The following is a 25,873-nucleotide window of genomic DNA, read 5'->3' on the forward strand; positions in this document are numbered from 1 at the left end:
GTTAGGAGGATTAGCAGGGTTAATGTGTGGGGTTATGGGGATAGGACGGGGGACGGACCTGGGTAAGATACTCTGTCAGAGAATTGGTTCAGACTTGATGAGCCGAATGGCCTCCTTCTGCACTGTAGGGATTCTACGATCTGGAAATTGCATCCTATTGTTTGAATCAATATCTTCTAGCTGTAGGATGTGGTGCTTTACAATTCTAGCAACACAGAGTGATCAACAGCATCCCGAGACTATTTGCAGCAAACCCTATTTTGATCCTAAGCGTGTTTGTTATTTGGAAGAAGGAAATGTGGAAATGGAACACAAGATTCAGAGATTGAATCCAGTGATCATTGTGAGCATTAAGCATCTCATGACTGAAATTGAGAACATTCACACAACACTGGATCAAATTGAACATGTGAGCTGATAGGAGTCATTCTTCGGATGGAGCTCAACAGCTGCTAGTGTGATGAGCATACATATGAACAGATGAATGAGGGGCAGGAGCAGGCCATTCTCGGGTCTGCTGCACATTTAACAAGATCATGGCCGATCTGATTGTGGCCTCAACCCCACATTCTGCCTACCCTCAATAACTTTTGTTAGTCAAGAATTGATCTACCTCTGCCTCGAAAATAGTCATTGACCCTGCCTCCACTGGTCTCTGGGGAAGAGAATTCTAAAGATTCGGAACCCTCTGAGAGAAAATAAATTCTTCTCGTCTCCTACAACTGAACAATGTATTCAGCAAGCCAAGATTGTTGTACAAATGACTCAGATAACTCCTGGCAGAAAGAACAGAGAGGAAGTGAAGGAATGTGAGTCAGTTCACCCATGACTTTCGAGGTACCCTGTTGTTGGATCAGCACACAATGGGTTAAAAGTGCTTTCAGTTTTGTTCAACAAGGAACAGAAAAGGCATAGCTGAAGGAAAATCATTCATCCACCTCGTGTAGTTCTGGGACATGTTTGGTGTCTGTTTAAAGTAACAAAATGATTGAAATGCTGGATGGGACTACATTAACCGTGGTAACAGATCATTGGGAGGACTTAATGAATTTGACTGTGTCTTGGTTCCATGTTATCTCAGTTCTGCTTTGTAATTTAGTGTTGGTCTGCCTGGGAACGATCAAAGGCATTTGATTTATTATTGTCACATGTATTGGGATACAGGGAAAAGTATTGCTTTTTTAGTGCTATACAGACAAAACATACTGTTCCTAGAGTACGTAGGGGAGAAGGAAAGGAGAGGGTGCAGAGTGTAGTGTTACAGTTATAGCTAGGGTGTAGAGAGTGGGATTGGTATCGGTGTTTCAAACAAAGCACTGTTTGCTATAGTCAGGCTGGATTGGTAAAGCCTGTGAGTTCTTTTAAATTATTAACCCAATAATAAAGAATCATCTAAATTGAATTGTGTTGAATGCTGTAACTGAGTGTCTGTGTTGTCTTTGAATTCGGGTCAACTGACACCCTGGACAAACGCAGTAAGAAGTCTCTCAGTAGAAAACAGTACCACTGCAGGGAAGTCCATTGTCAACTTGTCGGACTACGCACTTCAACCAGACAAAATCGAAGTTCTCAGCCGAAAGTGAGACTTCTTACTGTGCTTACCCCAGTCCAACACCGGCATCTCCACACCCTGGACAAAGACAGCCAAACCCTTACATTATTGTACAACAAATCTATTTTATTGTACTTTACCAAGTTACCACAAAATTACACCAGGCATCAAACTTTGTTATACATAAAGTATTTAACTTCTGTCTTTACTTTGTTACACACAAAGTAACTAATCTCTGACCTACTCCACTACATACACAAGTATTCAAAAGATATCAAAACTTCACAAACTATCCAAACTCATGACTTGGCCTTAGAGATCCTATACATGATGAGGTGAACTGATCAGATTCTCTCCTGATGGGCTTTGTTCCAATGTCTCCGAGCCCCAGACTCGGGGTCTTGCTGCTTCTCCTACAGTGGTTGATCCCAGGTTACTGCTGCAGATGTCTCTTCTCCTTATAGAGATCCTGCTCGCACTGATCATGCTTCCAGTCATGTGTTCCAAGGACAGACACTAATCAATCACTCTTCATTTTAGTCACAAATACTGAGAGTTAAGGGAGTCATAATTCTCCCAGGAACATGACACACAGGGATCTGTGTTCAATCACTGTCAAAGATACTGTCCAGCCAATTCACATGTTTATTCCATAGTTACACATCCTGTTCTTTGCTGCTCCCACAGTCTTTAGCCTGACACAGAGTTAGCCTTTTTAACCATCAGACTTTGCTGGTGTCTTCAGTTTGCTGGTGCTTTGTGAATACCTATCAGGCTGCAGTTGTGTCACAGTTTCTTATTGAAGCAAATAAATTGTTAAAACTGATGTGTTCAAAGTAACAAGAAAACAATGGAGTGGGCAAGCTGTCCCAACAATATTTACCAGCAGATCAAACAAAGAATCTCACATAAATGTCCTTACTCAGAGTAGTAACTCCTTGCCACAAAGAATGGTTGAAGCAGTGCGTACTGGTGTATTTCAGGTCAAGCTAGTTGCATACCTGAATGAGGGAAAAGAGACCAAAGGGGAAGATGGGGAGAGGTAATCAGAATGGGAGGGGGTTTGTGTGGGGCATCAGGAGGCTACATCACTGTGAAGGGGCATCTCTGGTGAGCCCAATCCTGTCCCCACTTGACATCCAGCAACATGCATTTTCCAAGAAGGGGCGGAGGTGGTGAATTGATGGGATGGTGATCAGGAGTGGGAATCTTGATTGGTTTTCCCCTCCCAAGCCCAGGGACGCTGACACTTGAGTGAAAATCTCCTCTGCCACTGGTACAGACCAGGGACATTCCTGATTCCGATAAATCACTGATTTCGGCAGCTGACTCATTGCTGAACACTTCATCCCCAATCCATAACTGCACCTGTGAGTAACAACATTTACCAAGTCACTGGCTGTGCATGTGGAACTATTTATTCTTGAGGCATGAGATTGATGTGGTTTTTATAGGAATGTCAGACTAGCTGCGTTGTGCGCGTGTGTTGTGTGTGTATGGCTTGGGGCTGTGCTGCGGGATTGGGGGTGTAAGTGTGTGGGGGAGATATTGGGCGAGGGGTTTATGGGGATGGGGTGTCGGCAGGAGGCGTGTGGCTTGGGGGGCAGGGGTGAAGTGCGTGTGTGTCAGTGGGAGAGGTGTGTGGAGCTGTGTGTGTGTGTGTGTGTGTGGGGGGGGGGAATGGGGTGTCGGCGGGGGGGATGTGTGGGTGTGTGTATAGCTTTATAGAACCTTAGTTAGGCCGCACTTGGAATATAGTGTTCAATTCTGGTCGCCACACTACCAGAAGGATGTGGAGGCTTTAGAGAGGGTACAGAAAAGATTTACCAGGATGTTGCCTGGTATGGAGGGCATTAGCTATGAGGAGAGGTTGGTGAAACTTGGTTTGTTCTCACTGGAACGACGGAGGTTGTGAGGTGACATGATAGAAGTCTACAAGATTATGAGAGGCATGGACAAAGTGGATAGTTAGAAGTTTTTTCCCTGGGTGGAAGAGTCAATTACTAGGGGGCGTAGGTTTAAGGTGCGACGGGCAAGGTTTAAAGGAGATGTACGAGGCAAGTTTTTTACACAGAGGGTGGAACTCGCTGCCGGGGGAGGTAGTGGAAGCGGATACGATAGCGAGTTTTGAGGAGCATCTTGACAAATACATGAATAGGATGGGAATAGAGGGATACGGTCCCCGGAAGGGTAGGGGGTTTTAGTTCAGTCGGGCAGCATGGTTGGTGCAGGCTTGGAGGGCTGAAGGGCCTGTTCCTGTGCTGAAATGTTCTTTGTTCTTTGTTATTGATGTAGGTGGAGTGGAAGTATGGGGCGGGGGTATGTGTGTGAGTGGGGGGTGGAGGTATGGGGTGGAGTGTGTGGGTGGGGTGGGGGGCATGAGAAGGGGGTGTCGGTGTGGGGGTGTGTCTGGGTGGGGTGGGGTGGGGGGCGGGTTATGGGGAGGGGTGTCGGTGGAGGTGCGTATGTGAGTTGGGTGAGGGTTATGGGGAGGTGTAGAATCATAGAAACCCTACAGTACAGAAAGAGGCCATTTGGCCCATCGAGTCTGCACCGACCACAATCCCACCCAGGCCCTACCCCCATATCCCCTACATATTTTACCCGCTAATCCCTCTAATCTACGCATCTCAGGACACTAAGGGGCAATTTTAGCATGGCCAATCAACCTAACCCGCACATCTTTGGAGTGTGGGAGGAAACCGGGTCACCCGGAGGAAACCCACGCAGACACGAGGAGAATGTGCAAACTCCACACAGACAGTGATCCAAGCCGGGAATCGAACCCAAGCCCCTGGAGCTGTGAAGCAGCAGTGCTAACCACTGTGCTACCGTGCCGCCCCATGTGTGGGTGTCGGCGGGGGTGTGTGTGGATGGAGGGTTTGGGGGGGTCGCAAGTTGGGCATGTTTGTATCAGGACCCCTGGTGAATCCCTCAACACAGCTAAATGTGGAGAAGAGCAAATCTTACCACACTGAGATCACAATATGACAAGACTGTATGGAGATTAAAATCAAGGCGTTTGACTAGTAAAGTAACCGCAGCAAGGTAGAATTTATAATGTGAGGAACCGCAGCAATTTACAGGAGTTTAGGGACCATCCACAAATCTCATAATTTACAAAAAAAGAATAGAGTATCTAGGATGGGTAATATTTAATGCAAATGCAGTTTTTTATATGTGTAGCTAGAAATAACACATTCTTAAAGCTATGAACGTTGATTTTAAGGAAGAGCCAATACAGAAAAATGAATAAAGATTTTGAATATACACACTCCCCCTTACTGTTAATTGATGTGTATGTTTACATGTTAAGTTTACAAACAACATCCTAAAGCAGTCTGTAGCAAAACTTGGGCAATGTTCCGGTTTGGGCTGGAAAGTGCCACACAGCATCAGGCAATGATTATCGCTGACAAGAGAGAATCTAAACACCTGGCCTTGACATTAAATGGCATTACCATCTCTTAATTTTTAAAATTCATTCATGTGTGTGTCATGTGACTAGGCCAGCATTTATTGCCCATCCCTAATTGCCCTAGAACTCAGTGGCTTGCTTGGTCAGGGCAGTTTAATGTCAACCACATTGCAGTGGTTCTGGAGTCACATGTAGGCTAGACCAGGTAAGGACGGCAGAATTCCTTACCTAAAGGGCATTAATGAACTAAAAGGTTTTGTTTACGGCAATCGTGGTCATCATTCCAGTTTTTGTTGAATTCAAATTCCACCATCTGCCTTTGTGAAAATCACCTCTGGATTATTAGTCAATGAGAATAGCACTGTGCCATCAAGTTCCCCCACTATCAACATCTTGGGGGTTACCAGAAACTAAACTGGACTAACCATATAAATATTGTGGCTATAAGGACAGGCCAGAGGCTGGGAATCCTGCAATTAGTAACTCCCTACTTGACTCCCCAAAGCTTGTCCACCATCCACTAAGGCACAAGTCAGGAGTGTGATGGAATACTCCCCACTTGCCTGGATGGGTGCAGCTCCAACAACACTCAAGAAGCTCAACGCCATCCAGGACAAAGTTGATTGGTATCTCATCCATCACCATAACCATTCAATCTCTCTGATACCAATGCTCAATGGCAGCAGTGTGTACCATCTACAAGATACACTGCAGCGGCTCCCTAAGGCTCTTTAGACAGCACCAGCCAAACTCACAACCGCTACCAAGCACAAGGGCAGCAGATACATGGGAACACCACCATCTGCAAGTTCCCCTCTAAGCCATTCACCATTCTGGCTTGGAAATATATTGCCATTCCTTCATTGTCACTGGATCAAAATCCTGGAATTCCCTCTCTAACAGCACTGTGGGTGTACCTACACATTAGGGACTGCAGCAGTCCAAGAAGGTAGCTCATCATCACCTTCTCGATGGGCCAGATGGCCTTCTTCTGCACTGTAGCGTTTCTATGATTTCTCAAGGGCAATTGGGCATGGGCAAAACTTCAGGCTTAGCCAGCAACGTCCACATCCCATAAATGAATAAAAATGATGAAAAGGGGTTTTGATAGATTGGAAACAGAAAAAAATGTGTTCCCTCTGGAATACAGATGCGGTGGGGGAGGGGGGGTGCAGAGGGCATTCTAAAGAGTGAAAGTAGGGAGGACTTTGTCCTGGGTGGATGTTGGGGCGCATTGAAGTTTTCGGGATCGAATTGAATTAAAGTTTGTTTATTAGTCACAAGTAAGGCTTACATTAACACTGCAATGAAGTTACTCTGAAATTCCCCTAGTCACCACATTCCGGCACCTGTTCGGGTCAATGCACCCAACCAGATTAATGTTGGGCTGAAGATCTGGAGAGAATGGGGTGAGGATATGGAGGTAATGGTTGGGGTGAGCATATGGAGGGGAGGTTGGGCTGAGGATATGGAGGGAAAGGTGGGTAAATGGAGTTCCAGAGACAGATCGATCATCATCTAATTCATTAGTAGCTTGGGGGGGGGGGGGGGGGGGTGAAGAGGGAGCGAGGAAGATTTGCATTTATAAAGTGATTTTTTACAACATCTCAAAGCACTTCCAATGAATTACCATTGTTGTAAATTGTGCCCCCCCCCCCCCTCCCCAGCCCAAGCTTCCTAACACCCTCTTGGATTGAGCTTCTGGCCACATTCCCTTAAACCTCTTTATGTGGCTCGATGTGATAATATTATAATGCTCCCATTAAGCACCTTGAGGTGTCTTCCTTGTGTTAAAGGTATCAGTAGAAGCTGTTGTGTAGTCACTGCAGGAAAGTCAGGCTGCACACAGTAAGATCCCACACACAGCGAGGTAACAATGAGCGGGTTGGCTGGGTAAGTATTGGAACAGCAGGGAGAACACTCCAGCTCCCTGTCAAAGACGGAAGCTGAGGGAGCAGGCAGGGCTTGGGGTCAATTTCTGTTCACAAAGACAGTGAACAGTGCAGTGACAGTGCAGCACTGGGGGATTTCTTTGGTCTGGCGTCCTCTGCTCAGAGACAGCAAATGCTGTCGAGCCACAGAATTGCCTCCTCCCTGTGTCTCTTTCACATTTACGGTGTGGGGCGGGGGGGGGGGGGGTGGGGGTGGGTGCAGTCCCAGAGTCAGATTGTTAAATAACTTCGGCCCTTGCATCATTGAGAATTACCAGAATAAAGTTAGAGGGAAACTCCGGGTGCAGACTCTGGGAGAGCAGTAAATACAACTGGGGTGAACTCTGTAACAGGGCTGGTGGAGGGCAGTTTTAGGGGAGGGGATCTCCAGGCTACCCGGGGAGCTGCGCAGGACAGGGGGGTTGAGCTATGGGCTCGAAGCTGCTTTGATGCTCAGCCCCACGGCTCCCACAATCTGGGCTTTCCCCCAGTGCGTCAGGCAAACCGCCCCCTCAATCTCTGCTCACACACAAACTCAATAACCAGAGAGTGAAGGCGGCCTCACTCACTGCACTGGCTGCTGTGGACAGTGAGGATGGAAAGCCGAGCTCTGCTGCTTGCACTCGTCATGTTGGTGAAGTTAACTGCGGGAGCCAACTGTCCAGCAGGTAGGGAGACCAACTGGTGTCCACCCTTAACTCGACTCATGGAGCTTTTCACTGCACTCTGTGTTTCACTGTACTCTCGGTGTCTCTCTCACTATCTGCCTCTTACTATTTGTCTTTCACTATTTTCTCTCCTATCTGTCTCTCTTATTCACTCTGTCTCTTTCACCATCTCTCATTCTCTCTCACTATCACGATCTCTCTCTCATTAATTCTCAGTCTCTCTCATTCACTCTCAGTCTCTCACTCTCTCATTCATTCTCAGTCTCTCTCACAATCTCTCTCTCATTCTCAGTCTCTCTGACTATCTCTCATTCATTCTCAGTTTCTCTCACCATCTGTCTTTCTATTTCCAACACACACCTGTCCAGATTTTGCTATCTGCTGACAGTGTGATGTCGGAAGGGATACCCATACAATAAGGTCAATGTAAAGCTTTTCCTAACTGCACTAATTAGCAAAGAGTTTATCTGAGCGTTGAGAGATCCCCTCAAATTCAGTTGAGGGGGAGACAGGAAATGTGAACTATCCTTGGTGATTCTAAACATGCTGAATATTTCTGGAATGAATTGGGGAGGAGGAGAGTGTGCTGCTGTGTGTGTGTGTCAGCGCAGAGCAGATTCTGATGAAATATTCCTTTCCTTTTTTAAAACATCCCCCTTTCACTCTCATTTCCAAACTTATGCCGCAGTTCCCCAGGCAGTGACCCCAGTGGCTGCTCTCGCGGTGACCCCAGTGGCTGCTCTCGCGGTGACCCCAGTGGCTGCTCTCGCGGTGACCCCAGTGGCTGCTCTCGCGGTGACCCCAGCCAGAGAGACCCCCAGAGGATTGAAGGCTTTGCACAGTTTTGAGGGACTGTGTGTGATGTCCCCTTAAAGGGGATTAATTTACACCTTGCTGACGATGCGGTGTGTGTGGTGGACAGTCAGTGTGTCTGTAGTCATAAACCATCAGCATTTTGGAAATTTCAGAATTAGATTATTTACAAATCGCTACGTTAATATTCACAGTCCCGGGACCCAAGATATACAGGGTTGTACATCTCGGAATCCTTCCTTACCCCCCTCCCCTCTCCCTCTACTCTTTACTTCCCCACCCCATCTCTTCCGCTTTACTCGCTTTATCCTCCCCTTCCCCTTTCCCTCATTCCTATTTCCACCATCCCACTTATCTCCCCCCCCCCCCCCCCATCCCCATCCTCCCATTCTCCCTCTCTTTCCCCCTCCTGTGATTGTTGTTGTCTCATTGTCACCACCCACTTCCCCATCCACCACTTTATCCAGTTGGTGCGTCTAGAAAGTGAGTGCAGGTGGGCTATTCCACTATGTAGGGCATCGCATTTCCATCTCTGTCCCTCACCCAACACCACATTTTTGTAGCAGACACCAACCAATAAGACGTGGGTAAAGTTAAAGTTTATTTATTAGTCACAAGTAAGGCTTACATTAACACTGCAATGAAGTTACTGTGAAATTCCCCCAGTCGCTACAGTCCGGCGCCTGTTCGGGTCAATGCACCTAAACCAGCACGTCTTTCAGACGGTGGGAGGAAACCGGAGCACCCGGAGGAAACCCACTCAGACATGGGGAGAACGTGCAGACTCCACACAGACAGTGACCCAAGCCAGGAATCGAACCCGGGTCCCTGGTGCTGTGAGGCAGCAGTGCTAACCAATGGGCCACCGTAGTGTAGATGGATTTTCAACTCCCCCCGCCCCCCTCCCCACTCTTCAGAATTCTGGGGTTTAGTTGCCAACCCTTCCCCCAATCCCCTCCCCGATCTCCCTGGCCACACCGTGACCTCTCCCTGCCTGCTGCCACTCTTCACAGTCTGAGCCTGAGCTCTCTGTGGTCTGTGTGCCTCAGTACCGTTCCCCCATTGAGCAATTCGATGGGGAAAGATTCAGAATATTTCTTAAGACACCGTTTCTTGGTCATTCCAGGATATAAAAGCACCTTAAAAACTCCCCAAAATCTCTCATCTAGCCAGAAAATCCACAATTGGGTAATTCAAGATTTTTTGGGAGGGCTTTGGAACACTGTCTATCCGACCCCTCCCCGCTGACCCCTCCCCCTCCCCGCTGACCCCCTCCCCCTCCCCGCTGACCCCCTCCCCCTCCCCGCTGACCCCCTCCCCCTCCCCGCTGACCCCCTCCCCCTCCCCGCTGACCCCCTCCCCCTCCCCGCTGACCCCCTCCCCCTCCCCGCTGACCCCCTCCCCCTCCCCGCTGACCCCCTCCCCCTCCCCGCTGACCCCTCCCCCTCCCCGCTGACCCCTCCCCCTCCCCCTCCCCGCTGACCCCTCCCCCTCCCCGCTGACCCCTCCCCCTCCCCACTGACCCCTCCCCGCTGACCCCTCCCCGCTGACCCCCCCCTCCCCGCTGACCCCTCCCCCTCCCCGCTGACCCCTCCCCCTCCCCGCTGACCCCTCCCCCTCCCCGCTGACCCCTCCCCCTCCCCGCTGACCCCTCCCCCTCCCCGCTGACCCCTCCCCCTCCCCGCTGACCCCTCCCCCTCCCCCTCCCCGCTGACCCCTCCCCACTGACCCCCCCCTCCTCACTGATTTGATTTATTATTGTCACATGTATTAGTATACAGTGAAAAGTATTGTTTCTCACGTACTATACAGACAAAGCATACCATTCATAGAGAAGGAAATGAGAGAGTGTAACACTACATTCTGCAGTCATAGCTAAGGTGTATAGAAAGATCAACTTAATGCGAGGTCGGTCCATTCAAAAGTCTCTGACAGCAGCAGGGAAGAAGCTGTTCTTGAGTCCGTTGGTACATGACCACAGACTTTTGTATCTTTTTCCTGAAGGAAGAAGGTGGAAGAGAGAACGTCCGGGGTGCGTGGGGTCCTTGCTGTTCCCTCCCCCTCCTCGCTGTCCCCTCTGCAGTCACCAGCTTGGTTGAGAGGGGATTCCAGGGCTCCCTCCATCGCTGTCCTGAACCTGAATAGGAGGGGGCACACTGGCAGCCTTCTATTCCCCCAAGCTGTGCAGTTCCACTGGGTGACAGTGTTCCCCAGTAGTTTGAATGGTGCTTATCTGTATGTTTATTGATTATTGTGCGAGGATGTCCCAGTGGGAGCCTCACAGGGAAAGAATGTTGAGGCTGTTTTGATGAGAGATGAATGTAATACACCAGATTTCTCCACTGGTGCACAGAGAAGGACCCCCCCCCCTCCCCTGCCAATCCCTGCCCCCCCTCCCTGCAATCCATGTGTGCCCCCCCAACACAGTTTAATATATAATTATCCAGGCATCCAATTTTAGGAAGTTTCGGGGTCCAATCTCTGCTCTGTGCTGAGCCCAATGTTGCATAATTAGCCTCAGTGCCCTGCACTGGAAGGTATTCTTCAGCTGAAACCCATAAATGTACAGGATTGAGATATAGATTTCACCGAGATGCTCTCCCCTCTTTAGCCTGGGTCACTGTGGGTCAGCTGTAATGTCCTGAGGGATGGGCTGACTCAGAATGGATCCAGAATTGAACCTGGGATCACCCTGATCTTGGAGGCTCAGCTTGGAACACGATCACATTGAAATCAAGAACCAATCGTCAGGCAGCTCTGTGCCTTTGGGAGGAGGGGAGGGGAGATTGAAAGGGGGCAGGGCTGAGGGGCAGGTGTACAGAGGCAGAATTAGCACCCTGTTTGATATCCGTACTGTATTGGTTTCAGAGGGAAGGTGAATCATCGCCCTGCCCACCCAGGCAGACAGATTCAATTACTCACTGGGGAGTTTGAAGTTCCTAAATAACTCTCTGATTCAGATGTGACAAAATGATTTAAATATTTCAAGAATCATTATGTGACTTTCAAAAGGTCGTGAATGTAGCCCAGTCCATCGTGTAAACCAGCCTCCCATCCATTGACTCTGTCTACACTTCCCACTGCCTCAGAAAAGCAGCAGGATAATCAAGGACCCCACGCACCCCAGATATTCTCTCTTCCACCTTCCCCCATCGGGAAAAAGATAAAAAAGTCTGAGAACACATACCAAAGTGTTCAATCAGGAAAAATGAATTTGCATTTGTATAGAGTCTCACACAGTCTCAGGAAGTCCCAAAGGTTTTTACAGCCAACTAAATACTTTTTCAAATGTAGTCAGTGTAATGGAGGAATAACGACTGCCATTTTGTGCACAGCAAGCTCCCACAAACAGCAATGTGATCACAACCAGGCAATCTCGTGTGATGATGTTGATCGAGGGATAAATATTGAACAGATCACCAGGGTTACACCCTTGCTGTCCTTCTGAAGTAGTGTCATGGGATTGTTTACCTGAGAAGGCAGACTGGGTCGCAGTTTAACATCTCCTCTGAACGGTAGCGTCTCTGACAATGCAGCACTCCCTCGGTCCTGACTGGAGAGTCAGCCTGAATTTCGTGCACAAGTCTCTCCTCTAGCAGCCAATAGAGGAAAGGATCCTGTGGGAAACCTCACTGGCCTATTTTACCTCCGCAGTGATTGGCCCTACTCCCAAGAGAAGTGGGGAGAGATGGAGTGAGGGAGGAAGAAAGAGAGTGTGGGAAGGTAGGAGGGAGGGAGGTGAATCGAGTGGTTTGGGTTAAGCTCAGCTTCACTGATGGAGTGACCAGCTCAATGGAAGTTTGTTTGTTAATACTGAGTTGGGAGTAACGGGTCCTTTCCTCCCCTTCAGCCCTTGTTGGAGGAGAATTCAACTTCAATGCGGAAGGATCATGCCTCCAAACACAAATCTAATTCCCAATCATTCCCCAACGATTGTTGCTGAGCGTGCCTGAGGTGTCACCAGGCAAGGTCAGGATGGAACTTATCGAACGCTGGAGTGTGGTGTGGCCCGCCATGCCTCTTCTGGCCCTCTGAAAGATCTATCCACCTAGTCCCAGTCTCCTGCTCCATTCTCAAAGCTCTGCAAATCTTAACTGACACATTCTGAGAATAGTGAGGCATTGGAGGGTGGCCACTGCTCGTATTAAACTGCAGGACAATTGTTAAGGGGAGGAGCAGGGAAATCTGTACTGGTTGCACACAATTGATGAGTAACGGTCTTTCTTGTTAACAGGTCAATACCTTAATAATAAACAGTGCAAGCCCTGTCCAGCAGGATCATATACAGAGAGCCCGAACAGGGGAAGCCGCTGCAAAATGTGCCAGCCCTGTCAGGGAGGTAAGTGCCTTCTACAAATGTTACCTGGTGCTGCCTCACTGTCCATTTGTAATAGACCCCCATTCTTCTGAGGAGCAGGGGAGGAATGCCACTGGATATGCAGGAACAGTAACACACATAGAGAGAGGTATATAGAAATGGAGAGAGAACAAACAAGTGATATCTGTTTTTCTGTTTTGCAAGGTAAGTTCTTGATCCTAGAAGCATGCACCGGAACATCCAACACCAAGTGTAGATGTGTGGAGGGATTCAGGTGTACCACCAAAGAATGCAGATCCTGTCAAGCGCACACCGTGTGCGCACAAGGACAGGACATACAAGAGAAAGGTAAGAGATTCCGATGAGACCAGTTTCCAAACTGTTTGTTTTATTCCTGTTTAAGAATGACCTACAATTGTCAAGATATAATCAACACAGTCTGATATAATCTGAATATTGCCCCTAGTCAGTACTGTCAAGCTCCATTTGGAAGGGAATACTTCCCCAAGGTTCAATCAAACCCCTTCCACTTTCCTGCAGCAGTTGAGGATTTTAGTCACCAGAGGTTTTGGTTAACTATCCCTCAACATCATCAGACACGTGCTTAAGTTTTCACAAAAACCTTTCAAATCGTGCCAGCTATCGAGATCATCGCTGCGGCCACTTGACCTGTAATGTGTTTTTACAAGGTGGATCAACGTTTATTAAGAATAGAAAATAACAGGTTAACTGATAGTAGTATTTTCAGGAGTTGTGCTGTTTCAGTTTGCTACTTTACCAGAGAGAGAGAAAGGAATCAGTCACTGAATCACATACCAATGGCTCAGACATCACACTACTTTAGGGAAGAGGAATCTGAAAGATCAGATCTCAAGCTGGAGGGGATGGATGGAAGAGTCACTTTGTCTCTTACCCTGAACATGTGGGGTAGAAAGGACATGATTGACGATTAGTCTCACCACTTGCTGAGTCACCCAACGTAAGAACCTTCTGAAAACCGATTGTTGTAGAAGCCACATCCTCTGACAGTCAACAAGGCTTGAGTGAGAAGGTGGAAATGTTCCACTCGTGTTGCCTGCTGCCTATTCTATTACCTGTCGAGGTTAAAGCTTTACCCTACCCCCCCACCCCCCGCCCCGAAGAGCTGGACTCGGGTTCGGGGGGAGGGTGGGTCTGGATTCTGGGGTTGGGGAGTGGAGTGGGGGGGGGGGGTCTGAATTCTGGAGGAGGACTAGATTCTCGTACTTTGCTCCAGGGACCATTATTTTGGCCTATGAATCTATCTTTACATTCTGATTTTTCTCAGGAGGGTGGGGAAGTTGTATAGTTGACTTCTTTGGGAAATGAACATTTTGCGGGACTGTGAATAGGTCTGTGCATTTTTGCTGCTGATTCTTTGACAGGGATTAGCAATCACAGCAACACTGCAGCAATACACTTCATCATGCACTCACATTACCGGTTTGTGTGACCCCACTCCCTGTGGCTGCTCTATCTTACTCTCTGAATCCTCACAATACCTCTCTACAGTTTCTCCCTGCTGAACTGAATAATTGGTTTTCAGCGTTGACAACACCTCATGATCAAATGGATTGGAATATTCTGGATGAAGCATTGGTTGGCAGGTTTCAGGGGGTTAAGAATAACAAAATTACGTCTTTCTCCTTCCAGGTAACTCTTTCAAGGATACAATTTGCCGTGACTGCCCACATGGTAGATACTCCAACACAGAGGGCGGAGTTTGTAAACCCTGGACAGAGTAAGTTGTCAATCGGAGCTGCGTTTGGAACCCAGGGGAAATGCTTAAAAGGCTTAGGAAGAAAAATAACTTTTCTGAGGGAGACATTAATGAGCACAACAACAATTTGCATTTACATAGCACCTTTAACATAGTAAAACATCCCAAGGTGTTCCAATTATCAAGTAGCATTTGACACTGAGCTATGGAGGGAGATATTGGGACAGTGGGAGAAAGAGTTAGAGAAATTTATGGAGGAAATTCCAGAGATTAGGGCCCAGGCAGTTGACAGCACCATCATGGTGAAGCAATTAACATGGTGTATGTGCAAGTAGCGATGGTTTGAGGCGCAAGTTGGCTATGATGGGTTGGGAAATGTCATTTAAAGAGATGACGATGGATAGACAATGGCAAACATTCAAAGAGCGCATGGGTAAACTGCAACAATTTTTAAATCCCTGTCTGGGGGCGGCATGGTAGGTAGCACAGTAGTTAGCACTGCTGCTTCACAGCTCCAGGGACCTGGGTTCGATTCCCGGCTCGGGTCACTGTCTGTGTGGAGTTTGCACGTTCTCCTTGTGTCTGCGTGGGTTTCCTCCAAGCGCTCCGGTTTCCTCCCACAGTCCAAAGATTTGCGGGTTAGGTTGATTGACCATACTAAAATTGCCCCTTAGTGTCCTGAGATGCGTAGGTTAGAGGGATTAGTGGGTAAATGTGTAGGGATATGGAGGTAAGGCCTGGGTGGGATTGTGGTCGGTGCAGACTCGATGGGCCGAATGGCCTCTTTCTGCACTGTAGGGTTTCTATGATTCTATGGTGTAAAAATAAAACGGGAAAGGTGGCCAAACCATGGCTTTCAAGGGAAATTAGAGATAGTATTAGATCCAAGGAAGAGGCATAAAAATTGAAAAAAACAGCAGACCTGAGGATTTAGAATTCAACAAAAGAGGTCCAAGGGATTTATTAAGAAACAGAAAGTAGAGTACATTAGTAAACTTGCAGGGAACATAAAAACTGACTAAAAGCTTTTATAGGAGTGTGAAGAGAAAAAGATTGGTGAAGACAAATATAGGTCCCTTACAGTCAGAAACAGGGGAATTTATAATGGGGGAAAAAGAAATGGCTGAACAACTAAATACATATTTTGGTTCTGTCTTCACAAAGGAGGACACAAATAACATACCCAGAAATGTTGGGGAACACAGGGTTTAATGAGAGGGAAGAGAGACCTTGGATGGCTATAGGAGGTTACACAGAGAGGGAGGGGTGAAACCTGGACAAATTGAGAAAGTTGGAGCAGAGGGGAGGGCTGGTGTTGGTGGTGAGATTGGAACCAAGCACACAACAATGTCATGCTATAGACCAATCATGACTATTGTGGATCATTGAGTTGATCCATTGTATCTGAGCCTGGAGTAATGAGCTTGGATTGGAGATGGTGTGGGGGTGGGAGTTTGTACTGAATTTCCTGGTCTCAGACTCGGCATCAAGAAGGGTCTCGGCTTTCCTGGGACAGGGACTGATGTTTCTGTTTGTGGAGGGAAAGCTCTGGGAGGTGATGCCCTCTGTGGATGAGTATCTTATGTTAATAACATCTACGCTCATACGTGTACCATGGCCACTTGGGCAGATAGCAGATGATGCCTGGTACCCACAGCACTTAACCCGGCAGTGAGAGCTGCACCTTTAGGAGGGAGGGAATTGTGGGAGTACATTTTTTGCAGAGGGAATTGAAATAAGGAAACCCCTACTGGCTGGTCCTGTGATGATGTCATAAAGCTCCTCCATTGTCACCTGTCTACTAAGCCAATGATATGAATTCCTTTAGATTTTTGAATAGCCCTTTAAGAAGATGTAGCAATGCCTCTTTAAGAGGGTGTCCAGGGCTGGTGCTATTCATTTACAAACTGAAAGGTCAGAGACTGGGCTGCCAGTGGAAACTTAAAAGCGCCACTCATAACCACAGCTAACAGCATGAGCTTTCCGAACCCTTCCTCCACCCTTCAGTGCGCTGAACAGCTAACTGGTGCTGAATGAATCGTTTGCCTGCACACACCAGCTGGAGAGCAATGAGAAAACCACTTGAAGAAAGCTCCCTCCCACGGACTAGAACAGTCATTGCACAAGTTTCCAAAAATATTTCAAGTACAAAAAAGCTGAATTGGTTTGTACAGTGTGAGCGATTGGGTTTGTACAGTGTGAGCGATTGGGTTTGTACAGTCTGTGAGTGAATGGGTTTGTACAGTCTGTGAGTGAATGGGTTTGTACGGTCTGTGAGTGAATGGGTTTGTACGGTCTGTGAGTGAATGGGTTTGTACAGTCTGTGAGTGAATGGGTTTGTACAGTCTGTGAGTGAATGGGTTTGTACGGTCTGTGAGTGAATGGGTTTGTACGGTCTGTGAGTGAATGGGTTTGTACGGTCTGTGAGTGAATGGGTTTGTACGGTCTGTGAGTGAATGGGTTTGTACGGTCTGTGTATAATCTGCTTTTGTGTTTATTATTCTAGCTGTTTGGCAAAAGGTCTCCAAGTCATCAAGAATGGTTCCCGGTCAGAGGACAAAACATGCGGAGCTCCATTGACCATCAGAACGTTTCCGACTCGCTCAGCACGCCCCCCACACACAACTCCAAACCAGCCGGACAAGACACCGATCGAAGGTAGCTGACCATTCCTCACATTAACTCTTCACGAAAATGAAGACTAACTCGCTTAGAATTCCACCCCCTCCCCTGAGTTGTCACAGCACAATGGGTCGAATGGTCGTCTTCTGTGCTGTAAGATTCTATGATTCTGTTCTAACCTAATCCAGAAACATGGCAACTAAATCTTGCATAATGAAGAGAAAATGCTGGAGGTACAGTGTGTGGTCAGTCAGCCTCTGAAGCAGAGAGGCTGAAGTACATCTCGGGTGTCAGGCCCCTTTTGAACCCCACTCGAGCTCAGTGACTGAGGTATGATCGGTACTGAGAGAGGATGGGGGAAGCAGTGAGTAGTGATGCCGGTATCAGTTGCTTCCACACATACTCAACATCTTAGATAGAAACATAGAAAACTACAGCACAAAACAGGCCCTTCGGCCCCACAAGTTGTGCCGAACATATCCCTACCTTTTAGGCCTACCTATAACCCTCCATCCTATTAAGTCCCATGTACTCATCCAGGAGTCTCTTAAAAGACCCTATTGAGCAGCCGATTCCACTCGCCTACCACCCTCTGTGAAAAACTTCCCCCTAACATTTCCCCTGTACCTACCCCCCAACACCTTAAACTTGTGTCCTCTCGTAGCAGCCATTTCCACCCTGGGAAAAAGCCTCTGAGAGTCCACCCGATCAATGCCTCTCAACATCTTATAAAGCTCTATTAGGTCTCCTCTCATCCTATGTCTCTCCGAGGAGAAAAGACCGAGCTCCCTCAGCCTCTCCTCATAAGGCATGCCACTCAATCCAGGCAACATCCTTGTAAATCGCCTCTGCACCCTTTCAATCTTTTCCACATCCTTCCTGTAATGAGGCGACCAGAACTGAGCACAGTACTCCAAGTGGGGTCTGACGAGGGACTTATATAGCTGCATCATTATCCCCGGACTCCTAAACTCAATCCCTCGATTGATAAAGGCCAGCACACCATACGCCTTCTTAACCACCTCCTCCACCTGCGGGGCCGATTTTAGAGTCCTATGGACCCGGACCCCAAGGTCCTTCTGATCCTCCACAGTACTAAGAGTCTTTCCCTTTATATTGTACTCCTTCATCCCATTTGACCTGCCAAAATGGACCACTACGCATTTATCTGGGTTGAAGTCCATCTGCCACTTGTCTGCCCAGTCTTGCATCCTATCTATGTCCCTCTGTAACTTCTGACATCCCTCCAGACTATCCACAGCCCCACCAACCTTCGTGTCATCGGCAAACTTACCAACCCATCCCTCCACTTCCTCATCCAGGTCATTTATGAAAATTACAAACAGCAAGGGTCCCAGAACAGATTCCTGGGGCACACCACTGGTGACGACCTCCATTTAGAAAAGACCCATCTATACCCACTCTCTGCTTCCTTTGGGCAAGCCAGTTCTGGATCCACAGGGCAGCAGCCTCTTGGATCCCATGCCCTCTCACTTTTTCTAGAAGCCTTGCATGGGGGACCTTATAGAACGCCTTGCTAAAATCCATATAAACCACATCTACCGCTTTCCCTTCATCAATGTGTTTAGTCACATTTTCGAAGAACTCCACCAGGCTCGTAAGGCACGATCTGCCTTTGACAAAGCCATGCTGAGTATTCTTGAGCATACTAAACCTCTCTAAATGCTCATAAATCTTGTCCCTCAGGATCTTCTCCATCAGCTTACCAACCACTGAGGTTAGACTCACCGGTCGGTAATTTCCTGGGCTATCCCTATTCCCCTTCTTGAAAATAGGAACCACATCTGCAATCCTTCGGCACCTCTCCCGTCTCCATCGACGACGCAAAGATCATCGCCAGAGGCTCTGCAATCTCTTCCCTCGTCTCCCACAGTAACCTGGGGTACATCCCATCCGGACCCGGCGACTTATCTATCTTGATGCCATTCAAAGATTCCAGCACAACCTATTTGTTAAAGTCCACATACTCAATCTTTTCAGTCCACCGCAAGCCCACAGTACATCCACCCATGTCCTTCTCCTCTGTGAAAACCGAGGCAAAATACTCATTAAGCACCTCTGCCATTTCTACTGGTTCCGTACTGATTTTCCCGCCTTCACCTTTTATAGGCCCTATTCCTTCACGTCTCATCCTTTTACTCTTCACATATTTATAGAACGCTTTAGGGTTTTGCTCGAAAACATGGATGAGAGAGGCTGAAAGGAAGTAACAGCAGCTTGCAGTCAGGAGTTTAGTCAGACATGTGTCTTTTATAAACTCCATCTCTCCACTGTCCATGATGTCCCCCCCCCCCCCCCCCACACACCCCCACCATGGTTAATCCCACTCAGCACATCACAGTTCATTTGGAAAAAATATTTTTCCACCCAAAAGATCTCCAACAACACTGAAGAAGCCCAACACCAGTCTGGCTGATTGGCACCCCTCTATCCCCCACCCTTCAACATTCAGCCTCTCCACCTTGGGTGCACAGTGACAGCAGTGTGTAGAATATACAAGGTACACTGCAGCACCTCACCAAGGATCCTCCCTCTACCACCTGGAAACACAAGGTAGTGGACACGTAGGAATACCCCCACCTGCAAATGGTGAGACTGTATTTTACGTCAATATCTATTTAAAGAGTCTTTGCAAACTACAGCAAACAGAACTCGTCATCGAAACTATAGCAACATTTGGTGATAAAAGCAAGGAAATTTCACTGGCACAATGCAGTGGAGGATAGATACGCAGTACAAATAAAGTGGATAAAAATCAATCCCGATCACTTCTAGCTGCTGATGTGATTGACAATTATCCAGGCACCTCTTTACTGTTGTCAACTTGCTAAATAAAAGTTGATTACATTAAAATAACTGTTTTAATTATCACAATTTTTCCATTGATAATGAAAGTTAAGGAGCTCAGATACTCTCTCCCTTTCACTCTTTCCTGTTTAGATGAAGCAACGAATGAAGGGATTGCTGGGATTGTCGCCATTATTTTGTTGTTGTGCATCTTCATCCCATTCACTTTGTACCTGGCTGTGCAGAGAATAAAAAAACAGAAGCAGCTCCCACTGGATGTGGTGAATAACGGTAAGAATGTGCACCACACCTTCCCCATCACCCCATCAGCAACAGCACCGTTACAGAAAACAGATCACCACCAACAGACCTGTGCCCTACTCATCTCCCCGTATCCCTCACCCGTCAGCCCACCACCTCCCCCCGTATCCCTCACCCGTCAGCCCACCACCTCCCCCCGTATCCCTCACCCGTCAGCCCACCACCTCCCCCCGTATCCCTCACCCGTCAGCCCACCTTCTATGAACGGTATGCTTTGTCTGTATAGCACGCAAGAAACAATATTTTTCACTGTATACTAATACATTTGACAATAGTAAATCAAATCAAATTCACCCATATCCTTCCCCGTTTACTTGCAATCACCCTGTTAATCCACCTTTTCCTCATATCCCTCAGTTCACCTTCATTAACCCATCTTCTCCCCATATCCCTCACCGTTAACGGTTGTGAGCCCATTAACTTTATTTGTAAAAACTGTGAATCCTTTTAAAACGCGGATTGTTGCTGTAATAGTTACATTCGTACCTTTCCATGTACATCATGTTTACGAGACAGGGGCAGTTAGACAAATCCTAAAGAAAGAGATAGGAGATGATGCACAGAGGGTGAGGGACGAATGGCAGGAGGAGCTGATGTTGAGAGCTGCTCGACTGAACAGTCTGTCTCCAGGAAACAGCAAAGTGTATTTAATGTGGTCAGACATCCTGGGGTACCTCACCTGAACCTGATCAGACAGAGTGTGATACAGAGACACATACAGTGACAAAAGCCTGGACAAAGGTGTAGGTTTTAAGGAATGTCTTAATGGAAGCTGAGATTTAGAGAGGGAATTCCTGAGCTTAGGGCCCAGAGAGGTGAAGGCACAGCCACAGTATTGTGGGAATGAAATTGGGACGGACTAAACCATCTAAACTGGCCTGACACGCACACATCGAAAATAATACCAAGTTGAATTGCTCAATTTACAAAATTCCTCATGTTTCTCCACATCTGCTTCCTAGAGGATCTTCCAGTTGCCTTGGTGACAGCAGCAGATGATCGATGCAGCTGTCATTGTCCAGAGGAGGAGATGGGAGACTGGCAGCTCCGGCAAGAGACCACCCCCAAACCTCCGGAATGATCCATGGCTTCCACTCTGACCGGAGGCTGAACGTTGGGGCAGCATTGTGAAATGGGGGAAGAAACGCAAGTTCAACAACTTTCAAAGTGATTCATTTCTCGAGTAGAAAACAAGATGACTGTCTGAAAGAATTGGAATATTTCAAAGAACACCGCCTCTATAAATCCCAAGTATCATGGGACAGCCACTCCACAGAAATGGGGAATCACAGAAAACTGCTGACTTTCTGCTTCAACTTCTAGCAACCTCTGACATTCAATAATACGATCCAGACCCTGCAGCTCCCTCTCTGATTCAGTTGCTATGTTTAACAGACCAGGAAAGTCTCACTCTCGGCCGAGGGGGTGGAAATGTTGAGGTTTTTTAAAAACAGTGAACGATGTTCTGGAAGGAGCTGCTTAAAGCAGATTTAGGAGTAACTTTGAAAAAGAATTGGATAAGTACTTGGAAAGAGAAATGTACAGAGCTGTGGGGTGTACTGGAGCTGACACAATAGGTAGAATCGGGGAGAGGGAAGGGGAGGGCTGGCGAAGCTGGGGGGGATGGTGAGGGGATGGGGGTTCGGCTTGCTGAGCCTGCTGTTCCTGGTTGGTATCCAATGGCCTTGAGGGTGAGCGTGTCTGTGCAGGAGTGCGATGGACAAGTTGGGGGATAAGCAGCACCAAGGAACTTCTCCCCCCAGCAAGCTGCCAACATGTCAGAGCAGGACGGGGGAAAGAGAGAGCTCTTGGCATTCAGGGTAGAGTCAGAAGTTAGGTTTAGAAAGGTCATTCCAGCACTTAGGTGGTTGTACCTTTTTGTAGCCTGGGCCCCAACAGTGGAATGATTAGAATTGGGGATGCTCAAGAAGCCAGAATTAGATGAGCCCAAATATCTTGGAGGATTGTGTTACAGGAGGAGATTACAGATGTGAAAGTGCTGGAATGGAGAAATGAAAAGGGGAATGACGATAGAAAGGGTGGTCTCTCAGGGGTAAAGAGAACAGCAGAACAAAGAGCAAAGATGCCTTGCACTGCAGCATCCAAAATGCACAAATAAATGGACTTGGGGAAAGCTGACGTTACAGAGAAATGGTTACAGACAAACTAAAAAATCTGATGGTAAATTGATAGGAGAAGCAATTCAGAGAATCTCCTGGAGATACCAATGACCTGGATAGGGCAAAGCATCAACAAACCCTTGACTGAGTTTGGAGATAGGTGTAGCGAGGGAAGTCCAGAAACTATTCGAGGACTTCCTCCTAATTATTGGAGGCCTTGTGATGGATGGATCAAATAAGGCTATACTTTATTTCCAAATAAAAGTAACAATAAAATGTTCCAAAATAGTAGCTGGTTAATAGTCTGTCTATAGGAGCAGACTTTGACTGAATCAACAACCCCAAACATTAAAACTCTCCACAAAGCAAGGCCCAGGAACGAAACAGAAGCTGTGCTTTTCCAAAGGGGCCATCTATCAGTGGATTCACTGGGCAAAGGCACTAACTCCTGGTCTGTCCGCATTACCTGAATGTTTACTCGGTAAAGATATTTCAGTGCTTATCTCTCACCTACTGTATAACAAAGTGTCTGTGCATGCCAATCTGTCTCTCAAGTGCAATATTTAAAGCAGTGTATATATTGTCAAATAAACATTTTCTTACAATTCTGCTCCTGTGGTTGTGGCTGGATGTTGGGGCAGGGAAGGGGGTGGGTGGCTGTGGAATTACATTAATACATTTTATCAAAGCATAAAATATTTCTGGAGCAAAAACAGATCATTCAATCCAACAAGTTCCTGCTGTCAATTCTTCACAGTACCTATCTCTCCTCACCAACATTATCTTCCTTTCTCCCTCGTGATTATCTAACGTTCCCTTCAATGGGTCTGTGCTGATCCCCTGCCTGTGATAGTGAGCTCCACATTCTTTGAACCACTCTGAGTAAAGAGGTTTTGTCCAAAACCCCCATTATAGAACAAAGAACAGTACAGCACAGGAAACAGGCCCTTCGGCCCTCCAAGCCTGTGCCACTCCTTGGTCCAACTAGACCAATCGTTTGTATCCCTCCATTCCCAGGCTGCTCATGTGACTATCCAGGTAAGTCTTAATGACTAATTATGACCCCTAAAGTTTATTTATTAGTGTCACAAGGCTTACATTAACACTGCAATGAAGATACTGTGAAATTCCCCGAGTCGCCACACTCCAGCGTCTGTTTGGGTTAATGCACCTAACCAGCACATTGTTCAGACTATGGGAGGAAACCGGAGCACCCAGAGGAAACCCACGCAGCTACAGGGAGAATGTGCAAACTCCACACAGTGACCCAAGCTGGGAATCGAACCCTGGCACTGTGAGACAGCAGTGCTAACTACTGTGCCGCCCTAGTTCTGGTCTCCCCCAAAAGTGGAAAACACCTCTATATCCACCCCAAACCTTTTCATAATCTCTCAAAAGGTTACCCCACAGTATTCTTTTCTCAGAGCCCTTGTTTGTGCAATATTTCTTCATATATAATCTATTCACTCTGGTATCGTTCTGATACATCTTTGATGCAGCATTTTCAAGGACTCTACACATGGAATACTTTTAAATTCATATTATAATCAACCAAGATTCTATATAGGTCCTGCCTTTCTATTTTATCTCTCCATCAAAACTAATTATTGCTTTGCTTGCTTTTTATTTAAATAGTCTAATTAATTAACTCTCATTGAAGTGGAGCTGAAACCCGGGATTCTTTTATTCCTCTACTCTGTGTAGATGCTTATTTTCCAATGAATACATGGCCTCCTCATGTTCACTTTTCTACCTCACACTGTTCTATACTGGAGTTCTTCTGACAATTGTGCGTCCATTCAGTGAATTTATTTGACTGTATTCTAATCTCAGTTCTCTGTATTAACTACATTCCAATTTGGTGCCACTTGCAAATATTGAAATTGCCTTCTTCAATTTTCAACTCCAAAACATTGATGCAAATAGTGAAGGGTGGCCCAGCATTGATCCTTATAGGAAACCACTTCTGCCAGTGCCAGTCTCTAACTATCTCTACTCCCTGTTGTGTAACCAGCTTCTGCTACACGTCCTGTGATTCTACAGGGAGGGAGAGCAGATTTCAAAGCTTACAAGGGCAGGGTTTGTAAATCAGTTCCGAAACTCAAACACTCCAGAGCCTAAGCTTTGATGTGTAGTGCTTTATTCTTTTGGACAGAGTAATACATATAATCAAAAAAATACAAAATGGCTGGTCTGAGCCAAGGCAAATCAGTTACCACCTGATTCAAAGCTAATGAAATTTAAAGAAACTTCACTTCAAAGGGAGAGTAAACATGACGACACATGGAACTCTCATGATAGGAGTCCCCCTTTTTATGGGTGGTGTTGGGTTGGGAATCCATCACTAAATCAGTCAACTGACCATTTGAGACAAACCAATGATTTTCCTGCTCTCCTCGTCTGGGTAGAGACAAGAAGAAACATCCCTCTGGTTATTTGAATGTAATTGGATGGGCACAGTTTCACCCTCACAGGTAACTGGTCATGTTGGAAAGAACAGGGCCCCTTAAGTCTGACAGTCTGGGGTCAGCTACTTTCCAAAGCTGGAACCTGCAGCCAGTGATCAAGTAAAGGCCCCGGAGGCAGAGCGAGGGACAACTGGGAGACACAGAAACCAGCAAATGATATTTAAACATTTACACCCCCACCCTCTCAAAAAAACCCTAATTTTAACACAAGTTTTACACAGATTGAAACATTGGGATGAAAATAACTGCCTTTAGGACAGGGTGAAGAGAACGTGATTGGAGGACAGCGAATATAACCAATTGATCATGCGTTGGATAAATGAGTGTGTGTTGCTTCTGCCACCTTATATGTGGTTACAAGGCTAGGGAATTCCCCAGTGGAAATGGGGAAGCTGATGGCTGGAAAATGTGAAAACACACTGCACCTCTGAGGCACATGATCGAGGAATGCCTTATCTGGTCCAGATATTAACTGGTAAAAGGCCAGAACTACATTGGACAAAGGTCATGGATTTGACCCCTCACCCTGGCAACAGTGCTTGTCTGGGCAGTTCTGAAGCCACTGTATTCATCCATAGAGGCAGTTACCCCAGGAGGGAAAGTCTTGCTGCCCTGTCTCTGCCCCCTGCAGGCTGGGCACTCACTGGGTGGGAAGTCACTGGGTGGACATTGCTGTCCTCTGCTTGATCATTCATGCCAATTTAAGGGTCCAAAGATCACACTGTTCCAGATCATGCAGTGAGCTCACCACACGAGGGTGATCACAGGAGAGAGAAGGAAATGGAACTTTATGAAACCTCAATATTATGCAGGTCATCCTTCAAATGATAGATTGTAAAACACCAAAGAGACACGAGGGTCTGCTCAGTGCTTCTGAGTCACTGGAGAGACTGGGAAACATGCTGAGAGATGAGGATGTGCCAAGCCTCAGATTTGGAGGGGGGGGGGGACTTTTCAATTTATCCCGTTTGAGACAAAAATGGATAAAAGTGACCCCTGAAAAAGACACAAAAAGCTCATTCCAGCTCTTAAGAAACAGCACCAAACTTTCCCCAGAACTCCCCATGTGTCCATGTTCACTGGCACAATCTTACCC

General features: G+C 47.0%; 1 protein-coding gene across 1 annotated transcript; it reads left to right on the forward strand.

Annotated features, from left to right (window-relative positions):
* Positions 1-7,426: 7,426 nt before the first annotated feature.
* Positions 7,427-22,916, forward strand: LOC144509743 (tumor necrosis factor receptor superfamily member 9-like). Its single transcript, XM_078238523.1, has 7 exons — positions 7,427-7,569; positions 12,617-12,721; positions 12,905-13,048; positions 14,372-14,459; positions 16,945-17,096; positions 20,022-20,159; positions 21,152-22,916. Exons 1-7 carry the CDS (start codon positions 7,497-7,499, stop codon positions 21,268-21,270), a joined length of 819 nt encoding a protein of 272 aa, XP_078094649.1. The 5' UTR covers positions 7,427-7,496; the 3' UTR covers positions 21,271-22,916.
* The last annotated feature ends 2,957 nt before the right edge of the window (positions 22,917-25,873 follow it).

This window comes from Mustelus asterias, chromosome 22, assembly GCF_964213995.1.
Source record: "Mustelus asterias chromosome 22, sMusAst1.hap1.1, whole genome shotgun sequence".
NCBI lineage: Eukaryota > Metazoa > Chordata > Chondrichthyes > Carcharhiniformes > Triakidae > Mustelus > Mustelus asterias.